The sequence below is a fragment of the Xenopus laevis genome, chromosome 1S (genome assembly GCF_017654675.1).
Source record: "Xenopus laevis strain J_2021 chromosome 1S, Xenopus_laevis_v10.1, whole genome shotgun sequence".
Classification (NCBI taxonomy): Eukaryota; Metazoa; Chordata; class Amphibia; order Anura; family Pipidae; genus Xenopus; species Xenopus laevis.
Window position 1 is genome coordinate 18,100,020 of NC_054372.1, and position 19,062 is coordinate 18,119,081.

A 19,062-nucleotide genomic window follows, 5' to 3' on the forward strand; every position below is an offset into this window, starting at 1 on the left:
ACTTATATCACTTTTTTTCCCTCCTTCTCTCTCTCCAGGGGACTTGCTCTGAAAACTGTACCTGTGGTGTTGATTTCCCAAAAATCCTCTACTAATTACTGTGATTTTCACATCTGACCCAAGCCACAATGCCTGGAAATGAGAAGTCGTCTCTCTAAAGCAGCTGGGGATCTACAAACAAGGCATTTTGCAGAGCTGAACTAGCAAGCCAGTTCAAGGCAGATTTACTTCAGCTCTACATAAATCCAAATTATATTAATATTAAACTTCATTGCTTCTTAATTCTCCAGTCTCACATATATTGGATTTGCAATCAAGAGTAAGCATTCGGCAATGTATCATTGTGCCTGACATTTGTTCGTTTTCATTTCAAATTAAGAAAATATTTTTCTTTTAATAACTGAAGCATGTCGTTGGGGCAAAAATGTAAGTTTGCTGATTATCTTTCCACTGAAAGTGTAGTTCCAAAATTCCTGTTTCAAAATGGCAAGGGTGGGTGGTTATACCTATTGCAGCTGATTTATTAGGCATTTCATAGAAAAGTATAATGGTGCCTATTATAGTCTCCCTAGATTTTAAAATTCCTTTAAGATTTGGCTGTGTACGCAACTGCAATGAAAAAATTATTAGGGGGGGGGTTGTTTTAAGCTTTCAAAATAAGGCTGGGTGTATGAAAAAATACACAAAGGGAGTAGTGTAATCAAAATATAATAAACTCTAATAAAAAATAATATAATCCCAGCAGCGTGTGTTCCCTTCCTTCCTCTTAATAGCAAGGTTAAATGATGCAGTATGTATGTGTTTCTTTATATGTACAGCACCACTAATGCAAATAGTTTCACACGATTAAGCAGCTCAGGCATACTAAATTAATTAGACTTATACATAAAAAAAATGCTACAGGTTACAGTGATCTACATTGAGAGAAATCTCTTTCCTGGACTGCTTTAAAGGGCATAAATGCTTCTATTTTTTTGCGCGTTGTGGGATGATTATTGATACATTCAATGTTCGCTGACTAAATGGTGTTACATCAAGAATATCCTACAAACTATTAATCCTTTGAAATACCAAATCTGACTGAAGGCCCTTTATTTGAACATCCCCGATCTAGATCATCACAATTGCTGTTTACTGTTTGTGAGGTTAAAGGGCCACCATACCTTCACATAAAGTTCTGCAGCGAGTCAGGTAAAAGGGAAAGGGAATTATTTTAGTCCCATGGGACTCAAACCGCTTTTACAGCAAGCAAAGCCGATATTATAGGTGCACTAAGTAGCCGGGACACCAGGAGATTAAGTGACTTGTCCAGCGTCATAAGGAAGTGGGTCTCTAGCATAAGAACCCACATCAGTGGCTGATCACTTAAAAGGGAACTATCGTGAAAATGAAAATCTAGGGGCGTATTTACCTAGGGTCGAATATAGAGGGTTAATTAACCCTCGATATTCGATTGCCGAATTAAAATCCTTCGACTTTGAATATCGAAGTCGAAGGATTTTGCGCAATTCGTTCGATCGAGCGATTAAATCCTTCGAATCGAACGATTCGAAGGATTTTAATCCATCGATCGAAGGATTATCCTTCGGTCAGAAAAGTGTCAGCAAGCCTATGGGGACCTTCCCCATAGGCTAACACTGGCCTCGGTAGGTTTTAGGTGGCGAACTAGGGGGTCGAAGAAATTTTTAAAGAGACAGTACTTCGATTATTGAATAGTCTAACGATTTTTAGTTCGAATCGTTCGATTCGAAGTCGAAGGTCGTAGTCGAAGGTCGAAGTAGCCAAAAAAAACATTCGAAAATCGAACTATTTTTCCTCTATTTTCCTCTATTCCTTCACTCGAGCTTAGTGAATGGGCCCCTTAATATTAGCTTCATCATACTGAAATAAGAAACTTTCTAAATACAATCAATTAAAAATTCTGTACCGTTTCTGAAATAATCAAGATTATCTTCACTAGTCATTTCTCAGTATCTGTTTCTCTTCGTTCTCTCTTCATTCAGGAGTTGGGTGTCAGATGAATGATCCAATATATCTTATAGAGGGGCTCCTATTGCCTAGAAGATGTATTAGAGGTGACTCTATTAAAATCCCCAGACATCATGTCTCTCTACATGCAGAATTTGTGCAAAAGGCAGTTATTTTGTTAGGTTTTGTTTGTACTGGAATCAGTTATTTTAGTGAGCTCTAATACATCTGCTAGGAAAGGAGCCTCCTATAAGATATAGTGGATCGTTCATCTGACACCCAACTGCTGCATAAGAAGAGAGAATGAAGAGAAACAGATGCTGAGAGAGGAATAGTGAATATAAACTTGATTATTTCAGAAACATGAAGAATTTTTAATTGATTGTATGTATAAAGTTTTTTTACTTTACTATGAGGAAGCTTATATTAAATTTCATTTTCACGATAGTTCCCCTTTAAACTCTTGGCCAGCTCCTCCCCCACAGAATACCTACAAAGTGATTGTTTAAAATATCCCTCATGTCCCCACCGAGCGGGTGGGTCCACGGGCAGTCAGAAACCTTTTCGTTGCAGTTTTGCAATAGTAAGCAGCCATTTGGGAGGTAGGAACATTAAAATATACATTTCCACCCGAAGACTGTCTTATCGGATGCGTATGCAAGGGGCGGGTCAAGTGTACAAGGATAGGGAAAACAATGCAATAAGTGGGTGTGGGTCAGGGGCAATTGGGATTGGGCTAAGCATGGGTCTACAAAATCAGACCACTAAAGGTCCCTACCTTCATCTGTTAATTATTTGTATAATGAAAAATGCACACATAATTATTTCCATTTTCCTAGCTTGCATGAATGTGTTACCAGCACAACTTGCAGGTTGGGGGCTATATTATTATCAAATCTGGCTGGTCACAACCCTATTCTCCCATAGCCTTTTTATTATTTTATAATTACCCTTATAAAACTAAAAGGCTGTGACTTAGGAAGCAGGTTATGACCTCATTGGATGTGTCTCTAAACAAACAGGCCCAAAAATATAATAGAGACCTACCTATGTTTTCTCATGGCTTGTAGTACTGTAATACAGGAAAACTAGGCAAGGATGACTGTGATAGGTAACTCCTCTAACTTAGACCAATGGTCCAATTAAAGGGGTTGTTCACCTTTAAACACTTTTTCCAGTTCAGATGGTTTCAGATTGTTCACCAGAAATAAAGATTTATTCTATTTTCTATTTGTGACTGTTTTTCTAATAACGAAGTGTAAAGTTTAATTAATTAATTTCACCTTCTAAAGCAGGGGTCCCCAACCGATGGGCCCCGGCCCAGTACCAGGCAGCTGACAGTCTTCAACCGGGCCGCCGAGCCTAGGGGACAATTAACACAGTGCGGCCAAATTGAATGCTGGCCAAATTGGACACCGGCGCTCCCGAATTGGACACCGACCCCTCCCAACCCCACCAGACCCCCTCCCCCGGGCCAAAAAAGGTTGGGGACCCCTGTTCTAAAGCAGTTCTGGGAGGGGGGGAGCGGGTTTGCAGACTCTTTAACTGTTCTAAAGTGATAAATTTAGTTGATACATTTGTTATATTTGCCTCTGCTGAGCAGAATCCCTGAGTTTCATTAAGAGGAACTCCACAAAAACATAACTTAAGCTTTTTGAAAAGTAAACATAATTTAAAGCAACTTCGCAACTCCTGCTGATCTGTCTGACTACTTTGCTGAGCTGTCTGACTACTATTACTTTGTATCAAGAGCCATCTGTCCTCAGCCTGCATCCTCCAAACCCCACAATTCCCTGCACACGTGATTTCAATAAGGAATAGAACATTACAGTGCAATGCATTGTGGGTTATGTAGTTCCTGCATGCTGTCTGTAAGCTGTGGAGAAGTTGTTACAATTTGTAACATCAGTGTTTTCGTCTCTCCTTCCCTGCCAGGATTTCAAATGATGCAGAAAGAGAGGAAGTGGAACTGCTAAATAGCTGGATTTACTTTTTGAAGAAAAAGATAACTGTGATGGGTATGTTGGGGTTTCTGTGTTATGTGGGCCTCTTCATCAAATTTTGGTTTGGAAGCTGGAGTTCCCCTCTAAAGAAAGCTGTTAGAATCGATACAATAGTTGCTATTATTCCACAGATACTGATGAAATTTATCAACTACTTTAAATGTAGCAAATTGTAACAGTGCAAATGCTCCTGGATCACTGAGCTGCCAGACTGAGACACTAGAGAAAGGAAGATAAAACTTTAAACTTAAATTTTGGGAAAACGGTAAAAAACAAAAAATGCAAAGTAATTGAAAAAAGTATTTGTTTATGGTGAACAATCTGAAAACAACTCAACTGAAATAAATGTTTGGAAGGTGAAAAATCCCTTTAGGAGACGCTACCTTGTAAAAATAAAAATTCAGTACATATTACAAACTGGGATTACATCATTTTAAATTCAAGTTAACCCTTGATCTCAGCAAGACATAAGTAACAGTACAGGTAGAGGATCAGAAAGCTCCACATAATGTTATGATCCATTTTCTGATAAATCCTTCATGGTTTCAGGGTTCTTGATTACAGACCCCACACCTGTAATACTGGAAATAGTTGCTACCATCCAGTTATCAAAAATATTTCCATTAATCCTCTTGATTATAAGTGTATGCATAAGATTTATGGCATACACAGAATTTAATTTCATTTATTGGATATACAGTTTTTAAAAGTGTCCACAAAAGGTAATTTGTGCACACACAGCCTAAAAATAAATTAAAAGGATTTTGGTTACCACTAGCAAGCAGTCATTTGTATTTAATATTATACTTATTTTGTTTTTATGATCAAACTTCTAAAAATGGTAGACTTCTTGGTATGAGTTACTTGTCTGATGAACATTGTCCAATGTAACTAAATAAAACCATTTACTAACACATAATCAGAATATATTCTGAATATTCTTCAGAAAAACAAAGTAGAAATATATTTTATTTCGCTACAGTACCTGGGTTCCATAAATATATTTATCCAGCATTTTGCCACCTATGGTCTGTCCTCCAATGTCCCAGACTTGAAGAGTAACATTTAAATTCCCTATTAAAGAGAGAGAGGTGATAAAACATAAAATAGAAGTCAAATACATTGCAAGCAATTTTTTTCTTTTAAAAGGAGAAGGAAAGGTATTTATACTTGGGGGTGCCAAAAGTACCCTGGGCCGGTGAACCTATCAGGAGAAAACTGCACTGGGCCGGGATTCTTCCAGCGAGCACCACGGAGCGAAAAATTTCCAGGGGCAGAAGTATGCGCAGTAAATAGGCAACTTTTTTTCCTTAAAATTTGGCTTTTCGCACTACTGGACATGCACAGCCGCGAGAAAAAATAACAACCCAGAAGAAGTGCTCACTGGAAAAATTCTGTGCCGGTGAAGTTTCCTGCGGATAGGAGGGGAGAGGAGCAAACTGAGCATGCTCAAGCCCTAGCCCTGGAGGTTTAAGCTGAAAACAGGAAGTCTGATACAGAAGCCCATGAGTACACAATAGAAGGAAAGAAATGCTGTGTTTCTTTTGACAGAGGACTCAGAGCAGCATTATATTGAGGGTTTACTGGTTTATTTTTATAGACCTTTCTGATAAGGCTTACTTAGTTTTAGCCTATCCTTCTCCTTTAAATTAGCAAACTCCATCCTGTTTAGATTTCCACTGTATTATCTATTTAAATATAAACCTGTCTCTCTATTTTTTTTAGACTTTTGCTGCCCTGACAATTTTCGGTCCAAATTGTTAGTAAATGAAGCCAGATGGTGGATGGGAGTTAGGTTGAATTTTATTAATATAATGAGAAAATTTGAGTTTTAATAAATAGCCCCCTAAGTGTTTTGGAAGATATTGAACATTTCCATTGAAGGTGGTCTGCCATGAACATAATTACAGCAAGGTTTTTAGCATTGGGAAAACATATCTGGTTTAGGTTTTGGTTTGTTTATATGCATTTAGGAAAGGGTCTTCAAATTCTGCCATGCAATATACATTCCACATAGAATATGCACTAACACTTCACAATGAACACAAATAAGATAAACACAACACATCTTCTCAAAACCAGTTAAGCAGATGCCCTTTGCATGAATGTACGTCAAGTTTATTTGTGTAGCCCAATAAATACACACAGCACTTAACAAGACCAGAAGGCATTAAGAGTAATAGTTTCAAAATGGCATAGTATGTATAAGTATGTAGTCACAGTCAGAACAACAGGAAAATACAGCTGGCCCAAAGAGCTTGCTCTTGGAATGTTAAATAAGATTGCGTCATTGACTCAGCACTTTTTATACAGAGTTAAACAGTTAAATCAGGTTGAAGAAAGAACAAAGTCCATTAAGTTTAACCCCTCCAAATAAGATCCAGCATCCATACATACACACATACTTGGATTGCTTGTCTAAGAAATCATCCAAGCCACTCTTAAAGGCATTAAAGGAGAACTAAACCCTAAAAATGAATAGGACTAAAAATGCCATGTTTTATAAACTGAACTTATTGCACCAGCCTAAAGTTTCAGCTTGTCAATAGCAGCAATGATCCAGGACTTCAAACTTGTCACAGGGGGTCACCATCTTGGAAAATGTCTGTGACACTCACATGCTCAGTGGGCTCTGAGCAGCTGTTGAGAAGCTAAGCTTAGGGGTCGTCACAAATTATCAAGCAGAAAATGAGCTTCCCCTGTAATATAAGCTGATGCTACAGGGTTGATTATTAAATTCTGATGCTAATTGCACTGGTTTCTGTGCTGCCATGTAGTAATTATCTGTATTAATTACTAATCAGCCTTATATTGTGACATTTCTATTCTATGTGTACTTTATATTGTGAGTGGGTCCCTAAGCTCAGTAAGTGACAGCAGCACAGAGCATGTGCAGTGAATCAGCAGAAAAGAAAAGCTACTGGGGCATCTTTGGAGACACAGATCTTTACTGCTAAAGGGCTGTGGTTGCCTTGGGCTGGTACAGAAGCCCAAAACATAATGTACAACATTTCTAGCTACTTCTTTAGTTTAACTTTCCTTGTCCTTTAACTGAATCAGCATCACAACATCACCCGGCAGTGCATTCCACAACCTTTTCCTCTAGTCTGAAGGTGTGGCCTCTGGTGTGGTGATACTCTTTTGGAAAAAAGGCCCCCTGCTATTATAGCAAGATCATGTATAATAAAATATTTATAGCAAATGAATTATCAATTATTTATGAATTGAGGTAAGGGTCCTAATCAGTGACAAACTGTTCTAATCTATTCTTCCTTTTGAAACCTAAGGCTAAGGCTGCGGGGAGATGCTGGGGTTAGCAACTCTATGGAAACTGAAAATCTACCGTTTCACTTTTCATGCAGAAATGTAAAAATGTTTATTAATTTACATACAGTTCTTAATCACAGCACAAAATCTCTGGTAAAGTCAACAGGTGGAGCAGAGCACTGCCTACCAAACAAAGTGGCTGAGAAGACGAGCGCCTCACTCCAAACCTAGCCACGAAAACACCAGGACACAGATTTATTAAGGTTCAAATGGTAAATTCGAATTTTCTAATTATTTTTGTATCAAGTATTTCTAATTTAATTTCTAATTAAAGGAAAACTATACCCTCGAACAAAGTAGGTCTCTATAAAAATATGATGCATAAAACAGCTCATATGTAAAACTCTGCTTCATGTAAATAAACCATTTTCATAATAATATACTTTTCTAGTAGTATGCGCCATTGGGTAATCATAAATAGAAAACTGCCATTTTAAAAAATATGGGCCGCCCCCTGGGATTGTACGATTCACTGTGCACACAAAACCAAACAAACCATACATGTTAGGTGACATGAGCCAATTAACAGACAGAGTTCCGTCTTTTGCTTCCACGCTTCTTCCTGTTACAGTTAGAGCTGCAGTATTTCTGGTCAGGTGATCTCTGAGGCAGCACACAGACCATCACAAAATGGTTGGTCAAGGCAAGAGATGAAAAAGGGCAATATTTACTGATATATATACTGCAGTTTGGTAAGATTCTTTAATATGCCACTTAATTTGATATAAACTATCTTTTAGTTAAATATTCATTTTGGGGGTAAAGTTTTCCTTTAAGAAATTCTAATTTAAAAGCACCAACTCAAATGTAAATTTGAATGTGAGATGTAAAACACCTCAACCCTGGAAACAAACAGTTCTAATTCAAATATTTGCCACATAAAACCTGCCGAGTTCATACACAAGTCAATGGCAGAGGTCTGTTGAACCATTTGAATGTGTTAATTGCCTTCATGACATTCGAATTTGATTAGAATTCCATTATAATTTTTGGTTGGGACTATTTGATTGAATATTACACGTTCCAGTTTTTCATAAATAACCTCCCATTCGAGTTGTGAGTACAATCAGATTTATTAGAGGGTAAATTTTTTTACATAAATTCAAAATTGAACCTTTAATAAATAACCCCCGAAGGTTACATAAGGGCAATAGCAAACAGTGAAACCTTAGTCCTAAATAAGAAAAGAGCCTGAAAGAGTGCAGAGGAACATACAAGCCAAAATTAAGGGAGTTATTTATTAAACTCTGAATGCAAAAATCACGAAAAATGTGTGATCACGAATTTTTAGGAATTTATTAAACCCTGAGGATGGAAAAGTCCAAATTTGAAAATCCGGCATCTCAGACCTGTTGAGGTTGCATATCAAGTCAATGGGAGAAGTACCAATGATTTTTTGATGTGCGTTGGGTTTCGTGCAATACCCCGAATTTTTCAGAGTTTTCAGATGAAAATTCGGAAAAAAACGTGAAAATCTGATTTTTCCCTGCAAAGCAAATTTTCAAGAAAGTTTAATAATAAATAAGCATAGAAAACTCAAGCGGATTTGATCGGCGTTTGTAGCAGAAAATATTGAGATAAATTCGGACTTTGATAAATAACCCCCTAAAAGTTGCACTGAAGGAAACGAAGGTAAAACTAAGTGCCTTGGGTGACAGAATCTTTCATTTAGCATCAAACATGAAAAAGCTTGTCATGGCATAAAACTCATTTGTAGGATAATGATCAACATCTTAAACAAAAACTCAAAAAGAGAACCATACCAGATGTAAGAAGATTTGCCTGCAGAGCATACTTGAATCAAAGCAAAAGACTGAGAGCATACACAAACGTAGGGGCAGATTTATAAAGGGTCAAATTGAAAATCTGAATTCTCAAGTTTTTTTTATGGTTAAAACTGTCAAATCCGACTTTCATTTGATTTTCAAGATTTATCATACTCTGGCCCTTGAATAACTCAAGTTCAACTCATCGCCACCTAAAACCTACAGAATTGCTGTTTAAGTCAATGGGAGACGTCCATGGATCAATTTTAAACTGTTTGCAGCTCAATTAAGTTTTTAAAATTCGAATCGAATAACATTTGAATCTGATTAAAGTTTTCGGGTAGATTACATTCATCCGAGTTTAAAAAAAAGTTTATATATAAAGAAAATTATAAAGAGGCAAATGTAGAAAGTGGACTTTCTATCCAGGAAAATCAATCCCATTATATTTTGACTCATGCGACACTATTCGACTTGTCGGATTCGTTTTGTCCATCCTACAATTGTAAAACAATTCATTCTACCCCATTAATTTTCTCATTACTGAAGCAGAGCTTAAAACTGCTAACATCCCACATCATTTTATAAAAACACTATTATCTGTCTTCACAACCAGCTACTGGATCAACAACCATAGTGCAATTTGGACAGCACTAATTATATAATGAGCCTTTATTCAAACAGAGCGATCTTATTACCCTTTTTGCACAATGTGTTTTTTGTAACTGGAATACTGTACAATTGCTGTATGCACAAACGACTGTGCATGCGCCGAAAGTCACGAAAATTTTCGACTTTCGGAATCTGAGCAGAATTTTTGTAAATTTTCGTGACTTTTGAAATCTGAGCAGAATTTCGGCGCATGCGCAGTTGGAGTGAATTTCTGGTCACGAACAATGTGCTGAAAGTCACGAAATTTGTTTTGGAAATTTTCGTGACTTTCAGCACATGCACAGTTGTTCGGAACCGGAAATTCACTCCAACTGCGCATGCGCCAAAATTCTGCTCAGATTTCGAAGAAGACCGAAAAAAGAAGATGGCGCCCGTGAACTTCCGAGGCCAGATCTGCACGGAGGGGTAAGTAAAAAATTAGGGACATTTTGCTTTTAATTCAGCAGCTCTCCAGTTGGCAATTTCAGCAATCTGGTTGCTTGGGTACAAATGACCCTAGCAACCATACACTGATTTGAATAAGAGACAGGAATATAATTAGGAGAGGGTATGAATAGAAAGACAGGTAACGAAAAGTAGAAATAACAATAAATTTGTAGCCTTACAGAGCATTTGTTTTTAGATGGTCAGTGACCCCCATTTGAAAGCTGGAAGGGGTCAGAAGAAAAAGGCAAATAACTTAAAAAGTAAAACATTTAATAATGAAGATCAATTGCAAAATTGCTAAGAATTGGACATTCTATGACATTAAACGTTACCTCAAAGGCGAACCACCTCTTTAAGTCTACTAGAAAATCATATAAATATTAAATAAACCCAACTGGTTCTGCTTCCTATAAGGATTAATTATATCTTAGTTGGGATCAAGAACAAGGTACTGTTGTATTATTACAGAGAAAAATGAAATCATTTCGAAAAATTTGGATTATTTAGATAAAACGGAGTCTACGGGAGACAGCCTTTCCGTAATTCAGAGCTTTCTGTATAACAGGTTTCCAGATAACGGGTCCTATACCTGTACAAAAAGAAATAGCCATGTTAACCTCCATGACCATTACATGCACAGCAACAACCAGAGAACTAATTGCTAATGCTCTACATAGTATAAAAACAAATCAGTATTATAAAGGAAAACAGGGGTAATGTTTCACTCAAAAGCTTGTTAAGAACACAATCCCACTTCACCGATGTATATTGGTTGAGGAAAAGAAGATATATCTTATTCAGCAAGAAATAAGTAACATTTTTGCTCAGTTCTACAATGAACCTGAGTTCCTGATGTATCAGGAATACAAAAAACCCCAGTATCACAAGCAATAAGGCAGGAGGAAACAATAACAGTAATACAAAGTATGCCAAAGAGCCAATCCCTCAGTCAGGAAAAACATATTGCATCATATATTCTTAGCCTGGGTCTTACAAGGTTGTTTAGTTACACTTAAAAGGCAGATTTCTTTGAAGAAATGCCCATTATTGAATAATAGGTAAAAAAGGAATTTTTACATAAGATAAAAGTACTACAGGAATGGGACCTGTTATCCAGAATGCTTAGGACCTGGGGTTTTCCGGATAATGGATCATTCTATAATTTGGATCTTCATCCCTTAAAGGGGTTGTTCACCTTTAAATTAACTTATAATGTAGAGAGTGAAATTCTAAAACAATTTGCAATCGGTTTTCATTTTTTATTTTTTGCGGTTTTTGAGTTATTTAGCTTTTTATTTAGCAGCCTTCCTGCTGGCCATTTCAGCAATCTGGTTGCTGAGATCCAAATTACCCTAGCAACCAAGCACTGATTTGAATAAGAGGCTGGAATATGAATAGGAGAGGCCTGAATAGAAAGAGGAGTAATAAAAAGTAGCAATAACAATACATTTGTAGCTTTACAGAGCATTCATTTTTAGATGGGGTCAGTGAACCCGATTTAAAAGCTGGAAACAGTCAGAAGAAGAAGGCAAATAATTAAAAAACTATAAGAAATAAATAATGAAGATTGAAAATGTTCTTAGAATTAGCCATTCTATAACATACTAAAAGATAGTTTGAAGGTGAATTAATCTGCTAGAAAATCATGTAAACATTAAATAAACCCAATAGGCTGGTTTTGCTTCCAATAAGGATTAATTATATCTTAGTTGGGATCAAGTACAAGCTACTGTTTTATTATTATTATTACAGAGAAAAAGGAAATCATTTTTAAAAAAGTGGCTTATGTGGATAAAATGGAGTTTATGGGAGATGGTCCTTACGTAATTCAGAGCTTTCTGGATTAACAGGTTTCCAGATAATGGATCCTATACCTGCTGTTATTATCCTGTACTGGTCACGGATAATTCACATTAACCTTACATAAATGTTTACATGGGGCAAAATTACAATTATTTTGGATACTTCATTTTCTATCTATATTGTTCTCTAATAAAATGCGTAGATCACGCTCATATACCAAATAAAGAAGTCCCTAGGGAAAAATGATAAGACCACAAGAAGTCCTTCCATGGTCATACACATGGATCAAAAAAAGTTAGATTTCCAGTATACATAAATACAATTATAAATAAAACCATACAAAAGAAAGTTTGCATGTGTACATGTATTTCTTGATGTACAGGTATGGGACCTGTTATCCAGAATGCTCGGGACCTGGGGTTTTCTGCATAAGGGATCATTCCATAACTTGGATTTAGAGTCCTGCAGCAGGTCGGGTACCTGCAAAAACCTGCAGAAGTTTAGGGAGCAGGTATAAACGTGGGTCGGCGGTTCTCCAGGTTGCGGTTTGGGTCGAAGGCCTTCTTAATAGCGACCTTTACTTTACTTTTTTTCTGATCACGCCTCCTTCCAATGATGTCACTTCCGGTTTTACAACAACAGCACTTCCTGTTTTACTCCTTTTTTTCTGATCACGCCAACTTCTAACTTCCGTCACTTCCATTTTACAATGACAGCACTTCCTGTTTCTTGATGGTCAGCGGGTCGCGGTTCGGGTTGCGGATAAGATACTTGCGTGTCGGGTAGCGGGTCCAGGCAAGTAAGTATGCGGGTTGCGAGTTTGGGTTTAACAAATTGGTTCCGCTCAGGACTCTAACTTGGACTTGGACTCCAACTTGGATCTTGATTCAGTTTATTAAAAATCATAGGCTGGTTTTGCTTCCAATAGGGATTCATTGTTTTAAAATAAAGTTTTTAAAATTTGGATTATTTGGATACAATAGTGACGGCCTTTCTGTAATTTGGAGCTTTCTGGATAACGGGTTTCCGGATAACGGATCCCATACCTGTACTTTAAGAGAAAAGAAAATAATTATTGCACAAATAACCCTAACTGAACAAAATCATTTTCACTGAGCGCAACATAGAAATTATTTTAATTACACCCTGTAGTGTATTTTGAAATGGAAAAATCAGCAAATGAATAATTAAAGGTTCCTGAAGTGCACGAGGAGCTTTTGATTACTGGTAAAAAGCCACCCTGAAATTGGGTCGGTAAACTTGTAAAATGATACTAGGTTCTTTGGTTAACCTGCAATTTAAGTGCTGTATGGCCAAATGTAAGTGAAAACATGCCCCTGCCCACTTCTAGCACTAAAGGCTTAAAATATCTGGTGCACAGTAGAAACCTTTTTGCTGCTTTATACCCACAAACTTCCTGGAGGTATTTTGTCTGTGAAGCAAACAACTCTCTTTCTGCAGTTCCTCATTCAATGCTCCACCGTACTGAGCTATAAAATGTGCACAGTGAATGCACCCAGACTACACAGAGAGCCGGGTTACAAGCATTCCAGAGTACTTGCAGTCAAATGGTATTAGAAAATATTTATGTGATTTTGGTTAAACAGATCCATATACAATTAATGCCTTGAATCTTCCATCGATGCTGAGCGCTGCAGGACCCTCCTGCGCTGATGGTACACCAAGGATTTGTTACAAAAAAAAAAACATGGAATTGTTATGGTTGGCTGCTTCTGCTTGGAACACACACATTTATTGTACTTTAAAAACCAATGGAGACTACAGGTATGGGATCCGTTATTCGGAAGCCCATTATCCAGAAAGCTTCGAATTACAGAAAGGCTGTCTCCCATAGACTCCACTTTATCTAAATAATACAATTTTTTTTAAAATAATTACCTTTTTCTCTGTAATAATTAGGGATGCACCAAATCCACTATTTTGAATTTGGCCGAACCCCCGAATCCTTCGCGAAAGATTCAGCCGAATATGCAAATTAGGGGTGGGAAGGGGAAAACATTTTTAATTCCTTGTTTTGTGACTAAAAGCCACACAATTTTCCTCCTGCCCCTAATTTGCATATGCAAATTAGGAGTTGGATTCGGTTTGGCCGGGCAGAAGGATTCAGCCAAATCCGAACATTGCTGAAAAAGGCCAAATCCTGGATTCGGTGCATCCCTAGTAATAATATAGTGAATAAAGTACCCCCTCTTGTAAAATATAAGGATATTATATGTTACCGAGGAGTTTCATGACCATATAAAAATACGAGGCCGAAGGTTTATACAGGTCATGGAACTCCGAGGTAACTTCTAATATCCTATTATTTTGCAACTGGGGTACTTTATTTATTATAATACACAAGTTTCAGTGAGTCATGTGACAGAAATGACATCACTACTCACCGTTTATAACGGATTACATAAATACTTACCATTTATAAGGATATAATTTACAAGATATTCAAGGCTTTTGTGTATTATAAAACAATACATTGTACTTGATCCCAACTAAGATATAATTAATCCTTACTGGAAGCAGAACCTGCTTATTGGGTTTATTTAATGTTTGCATGATTTTCTAGTAGACTTAAAGTATGAAGATCCAAATTACAGAAAGATGCCTTATCTGGAAAACCCCAGGTCTCCAGCATTCTGGATAACAGGTCCCATACCTGTACCTGATCCATCTGGAAACCAATTTGTTATGCGGAAACCCATTATACAGAAAGCTCCAATTTATGGAAAGGCCGTCTCCCATAGAATTCATTTAATCCAAATAATCCAACTTTTTAAAAATGATTTTTTTTTTCTCCGTAATAATAAAACAGTACCTTGTACTTGATCCAAACTAAGATATAATTAATCCTTATTGGGAGCAAAACCAGCCTATTGGGTTTATTTAAGGGCAGATTTATCAATGGTCGAGGTGAATTTCTGAATACAAAAAAAAAATGTGAATTTTGAGCTATTTCTTGGGTAGTTCAAATTCGATTTGAATTTGCAAAAAATTTGAAATTTATCATGTACTGTCTCTTTAAAAATGTGACTTCGACCATTCGCCATCTAAAACCTGCCGAATTGCTGTTTTAGCCTATGAGGGACCTCTTAGAACCTATTTGGAGTCAATTGGTGGACTTTAAAAAAACGGACCTATTCGACCCAAAAAAAACTTTTGACCATCCTTGTGTACATGTCACGTTATGTACAGCAGCAGCTATCAGTGAAAAATAATTTCAGCTGCTTTTGTCCTAATCGATGGCCTATAAAAAGATTTCTCATTACCAAGAATCACACAAGAAGCATCTCAGGATGGGCAATGAGCTCTCTCAAGACCTTTGCAAAAAGTACAGTACTGGGGCTCATTTATCAACACTGGGCAAATTTAACCATGGGCAGTTACCTATAGCAACCAATCAGTGATTAGCTTTTTAAAGCCAGCTGCAAGTAGACGATGAATGCAGCATTTTGATTGGTTGCCCTGGGTTACTGGCCATAGGCAAATTTGCCCAGTGTTGATAAATGACCCCCACTGATGGCATTGGTTACAGATGTATTTCTAAGCTATTTCTAAGTTTCAGTCAGCACTGCTGGGGCCATAATCTGGAACATTTCTGACAGAGGAGTCAAAATAATAATCAAAAGAGTTGTCCAAGAGCCAAGGATCATGCACGGAGAGCTACAGAAATACAGTTGTTTCAAAGACAACAACAAGAGGCACATTAAAGGTCGATTTTTGAATTCATGTGAGTGTTTTTAAACTCTAATAAATTCAAATATACTTGAAATTCGACTGGGAGGTTCCGTAAGAAAAAAATTGAATATCTAAAATTCGAATGAATTTTACCGACTTGAAAACTCGAATCGAATCCGAATTGAATTTTTGAATTTTCAAAAACTTGAATGTCAGGAAGGATATTAACATCTTTTGTTACTGGACAAATTTGTCACTGGACATCTCACATTGACTTATACATGAACTCGGAAGGTTGAAGGTGGTGAATTAGAATTATTCAAAGGATACAGGTCTGATAAATCTCAAAATTAAAATTTGAATCGAGTTTGGATAATTCACAATTCAAATGTAAGTGTTTGGACCCAAAAAAAAAAATTCAAATTCAAATTTGGATTAACTATTCAACCCTTAATAAATCTGCCCCTTAGTAATGCCCTCAACCGACATGGGGGTATATTGATCAAAGAGTGAAGTTAGAGATCTCTACAGTCCGCAGAGTGAAATACCGCCTCTCTCCATTCATTTCTATGGGATTTTTAAAGGCATCAAATGGTGAACTTTCACTTTCACCCTTTGATATATACATCATAGAAATAAATAAAGAGAGAGAGAGATGGTATTTCACTCTGCGGACTGTTAAGATCTCTAACTTCACCCTATACCCCACGGCCTCTGTGCACGCTCACTGCGCAAGACTCCATTGCTGAAGAAAAAGCAAGTTGAAGCTTGTGTAAAGTTTGCTGCACAACATTTGGACATGCCAATGGAATTCTGGGAGAATATAGTCTGGTCAGATGAGACAAAAAATCTTTGGTTGTCATTGCACACACCATGTTTGGTGGAGAAATGGCACTGCTCATCACCCCAAAAACACCATAGCAACAGTGACGTTTGGGGGAGGGAACATCCTGGTGTGATATTCCAATTGAAAATCTACGGAAAGATCATAGTTCATAGAAGAGAAGACAGCTTGTGTGGAAGAATGGTCCTAAAATCACACCTGAGCAATGAATGAGCCTAGTTTGTCCATACAGGAGGCGTCCTGAAGCTGTCATTACCAACAATGGCTTTTCTACTAAGTGTTAAATACAGGGAGGCACATTTATTAAAGGTCGAATTTCGAATTCATGTGAGTTTTTAAAAACTGCCCTAAACTGCAGCTGGTCGGGTAGCCACGGGTAACGAGGGGAGGATTTTCAGGTGCAGGTATACCCGCGGGTCTCATCTAAATTTCTTATCTTATGTAATATTGTCTATATTTTACTCCTTTTAAAAGTTTTACTTGTTTCTGTCCCCGTCCACTTGTGATGACATCACTTCCATTTTGAAGCACCGTCACTTCCTGTTTGATGGTCGGCGGGTTGCGGATAAGGCAGTTGCGGGTCCAGGTCAGGTAGCAGATCAAAGTGTGTAAATGTTCGGGTTGCGGTTCGGGTCTGGGTCTTAGAAATTGGTTCCGCACAGACTCTACCCTAAACTCCCATAAAATCAAAATGCGACCAATAGAAATTTATTAATAAAATAAATTTTTTTTTAACTCGGATGAATTAAATTGCCCTGAAAACTTCGATTCAAAATGATTTTTAAAAAATCAATTTGAGTTTTTTCTCCGAAAAAAACCCCTCTAATGTCAGGAAGGCTGCAAACAACTCCAAATTGATCCCTGGAAGTCTCCAAATGACACAGCAATTCGGCAGGTTTTCATGGCGAATAGTCAAATCTGAGTTCTTAAAATGCCAGAGTATGATACATCTTTAATATCGATTTTGAATTTTTTAAAAAAACTCGAATCAAATTTGAATAGCTCCCTAGTCGAATTTTACAGTTTTGACCATAACATTTTTTGAAAATTAGAATGTTTAAATCTGTACGTATTTAGCAATGTAAACTTTACATACTTTGTAGAAACAAACAGCACATGCAGACAAGTGGCTTGTATTGGAGGGTGCCTGATACAGTCTGCCAGGAAGTGAAATGGTTACCCATCAACATTTCTTTTTTTTTTTCCATGCAGTGTGCTGCAGCAAGTCAGTAAATGGTTCCTTTGCACCATGAACTGAAACATGTTGAATGGTCAAACTGTATTTTTATGAGTACCTTGGGACACTACATTTTAGTGGTCTATTAAATGCCAGCAATTTCATGCTGCCTTGCATAAAACAGCATTCACATATTAGAACACAGCAGCTACATAGCTATGCTGTAGCTTTCAAGAATGTATGAGATTAGTCTTTTCCAGTAAGTATATTATGCTTTTTTTTTTTTTTTATAAATATATTTCTTCATTTAAGGTCATATGGGTATTATTTGTAAAGAAACCATTTCATAAGCGCCAGAATCATTGCCCAGGACGCAATTAATTTGAAGAAACCAAAGTGCCTGTAAATGTTATTAAAGGAAGACCAAACCCTATTCATAAGTACGGTTTTCCTTTAAATTGACAATAAAATATGAGGGTATATTTTTACTCTTTGGTACTTGTATTCATACATCAAGGTGGCCTGCACATGACCTGACAGAATTTGTTGAACTACAGCACCCTGCAGCCACTAACAGTTTCAGCTGCGAGTTGCAGTTAAACAATACCTGGAGGTTTGCAGGTTGCATATGCCTCAGCATCATCATAAACTACACCAGCGAGGTCTGATTATTGACAAATAGGTGTTGTTCTTTATTGGTCTATGTTAGGGTCCTGCACGGAAACCAATTCGTTAAACCCGAACCCGATCCGTGACCCGCAACGCGCATACTTACCCTCTTGGACCCGCTACCCGACCCGCAAGTACCTTATCCGCAACCCGATCCGCGACCCACTGACCATCAAGAAACATGAAGTGTTGTCATTGTAAACCAAAATGTGACATCATTAGAAGTAGGTGTGATCAGAAAAAAATGAGAAAAACAGGAAGTGCTGTAATTGTAAACCGGAAGTGACATCATTAAAAGTAGGCGTGCTCAGAAAAAAAGTAGTGAAACTCACTATTGAGAAGACCCGCGACCTGCAGACCTACCGACCAGCGTCTATACCCGCTCCAGAAACTTCTACCTGCAGGGTACCATAGGTTTTTGCAGGTAACCCGCGGTTCCCGACCCACTGCAGGACTCTAGTCCTGCAGGGAAGTATTGTAGTTACTACCATTCACTATTGCAGATACACATCACTATTGAACTGTACATTTCTTTTCTTTATACTGTTTACAATTAGTTTTTAATTTATATATATATGTAACAACTCTTAGGGGGTTATTTATTAAACCCGAATGCCAAAAAAACTAAAAATGTGTTTTTTACTATAAAATCCGATTTTTTTTGTGGAAAACAAAATACAAATTTTTTGGGATTTATTATACCTCAAGGATGAA

General features: G+C 37.3%; 1 protein-coding gene across 1 annotated transcript in view; it reads right to left on the reverse strand.

Moving 5' to 3' along the window:
• LOC108704175 (ras-related protein Rab-28-like) overlaps window positions 1-19,062 on the reverse strand; it is a 74,847-nt gene that overhangs the window by 43,012 nt on the left and 12,773 nt on the right. The window contains exon 3 of the mRNA XM_041577822.1: window positions 4,957-5,045. Within this exon, the coding sequence (XP_041433756.1) occupies window positions 4,957-5,045 (89 nt within the window). The remainder of the gene's footprint in view (window positions 1-4,956; window positions 5,046-19,062) is intronic.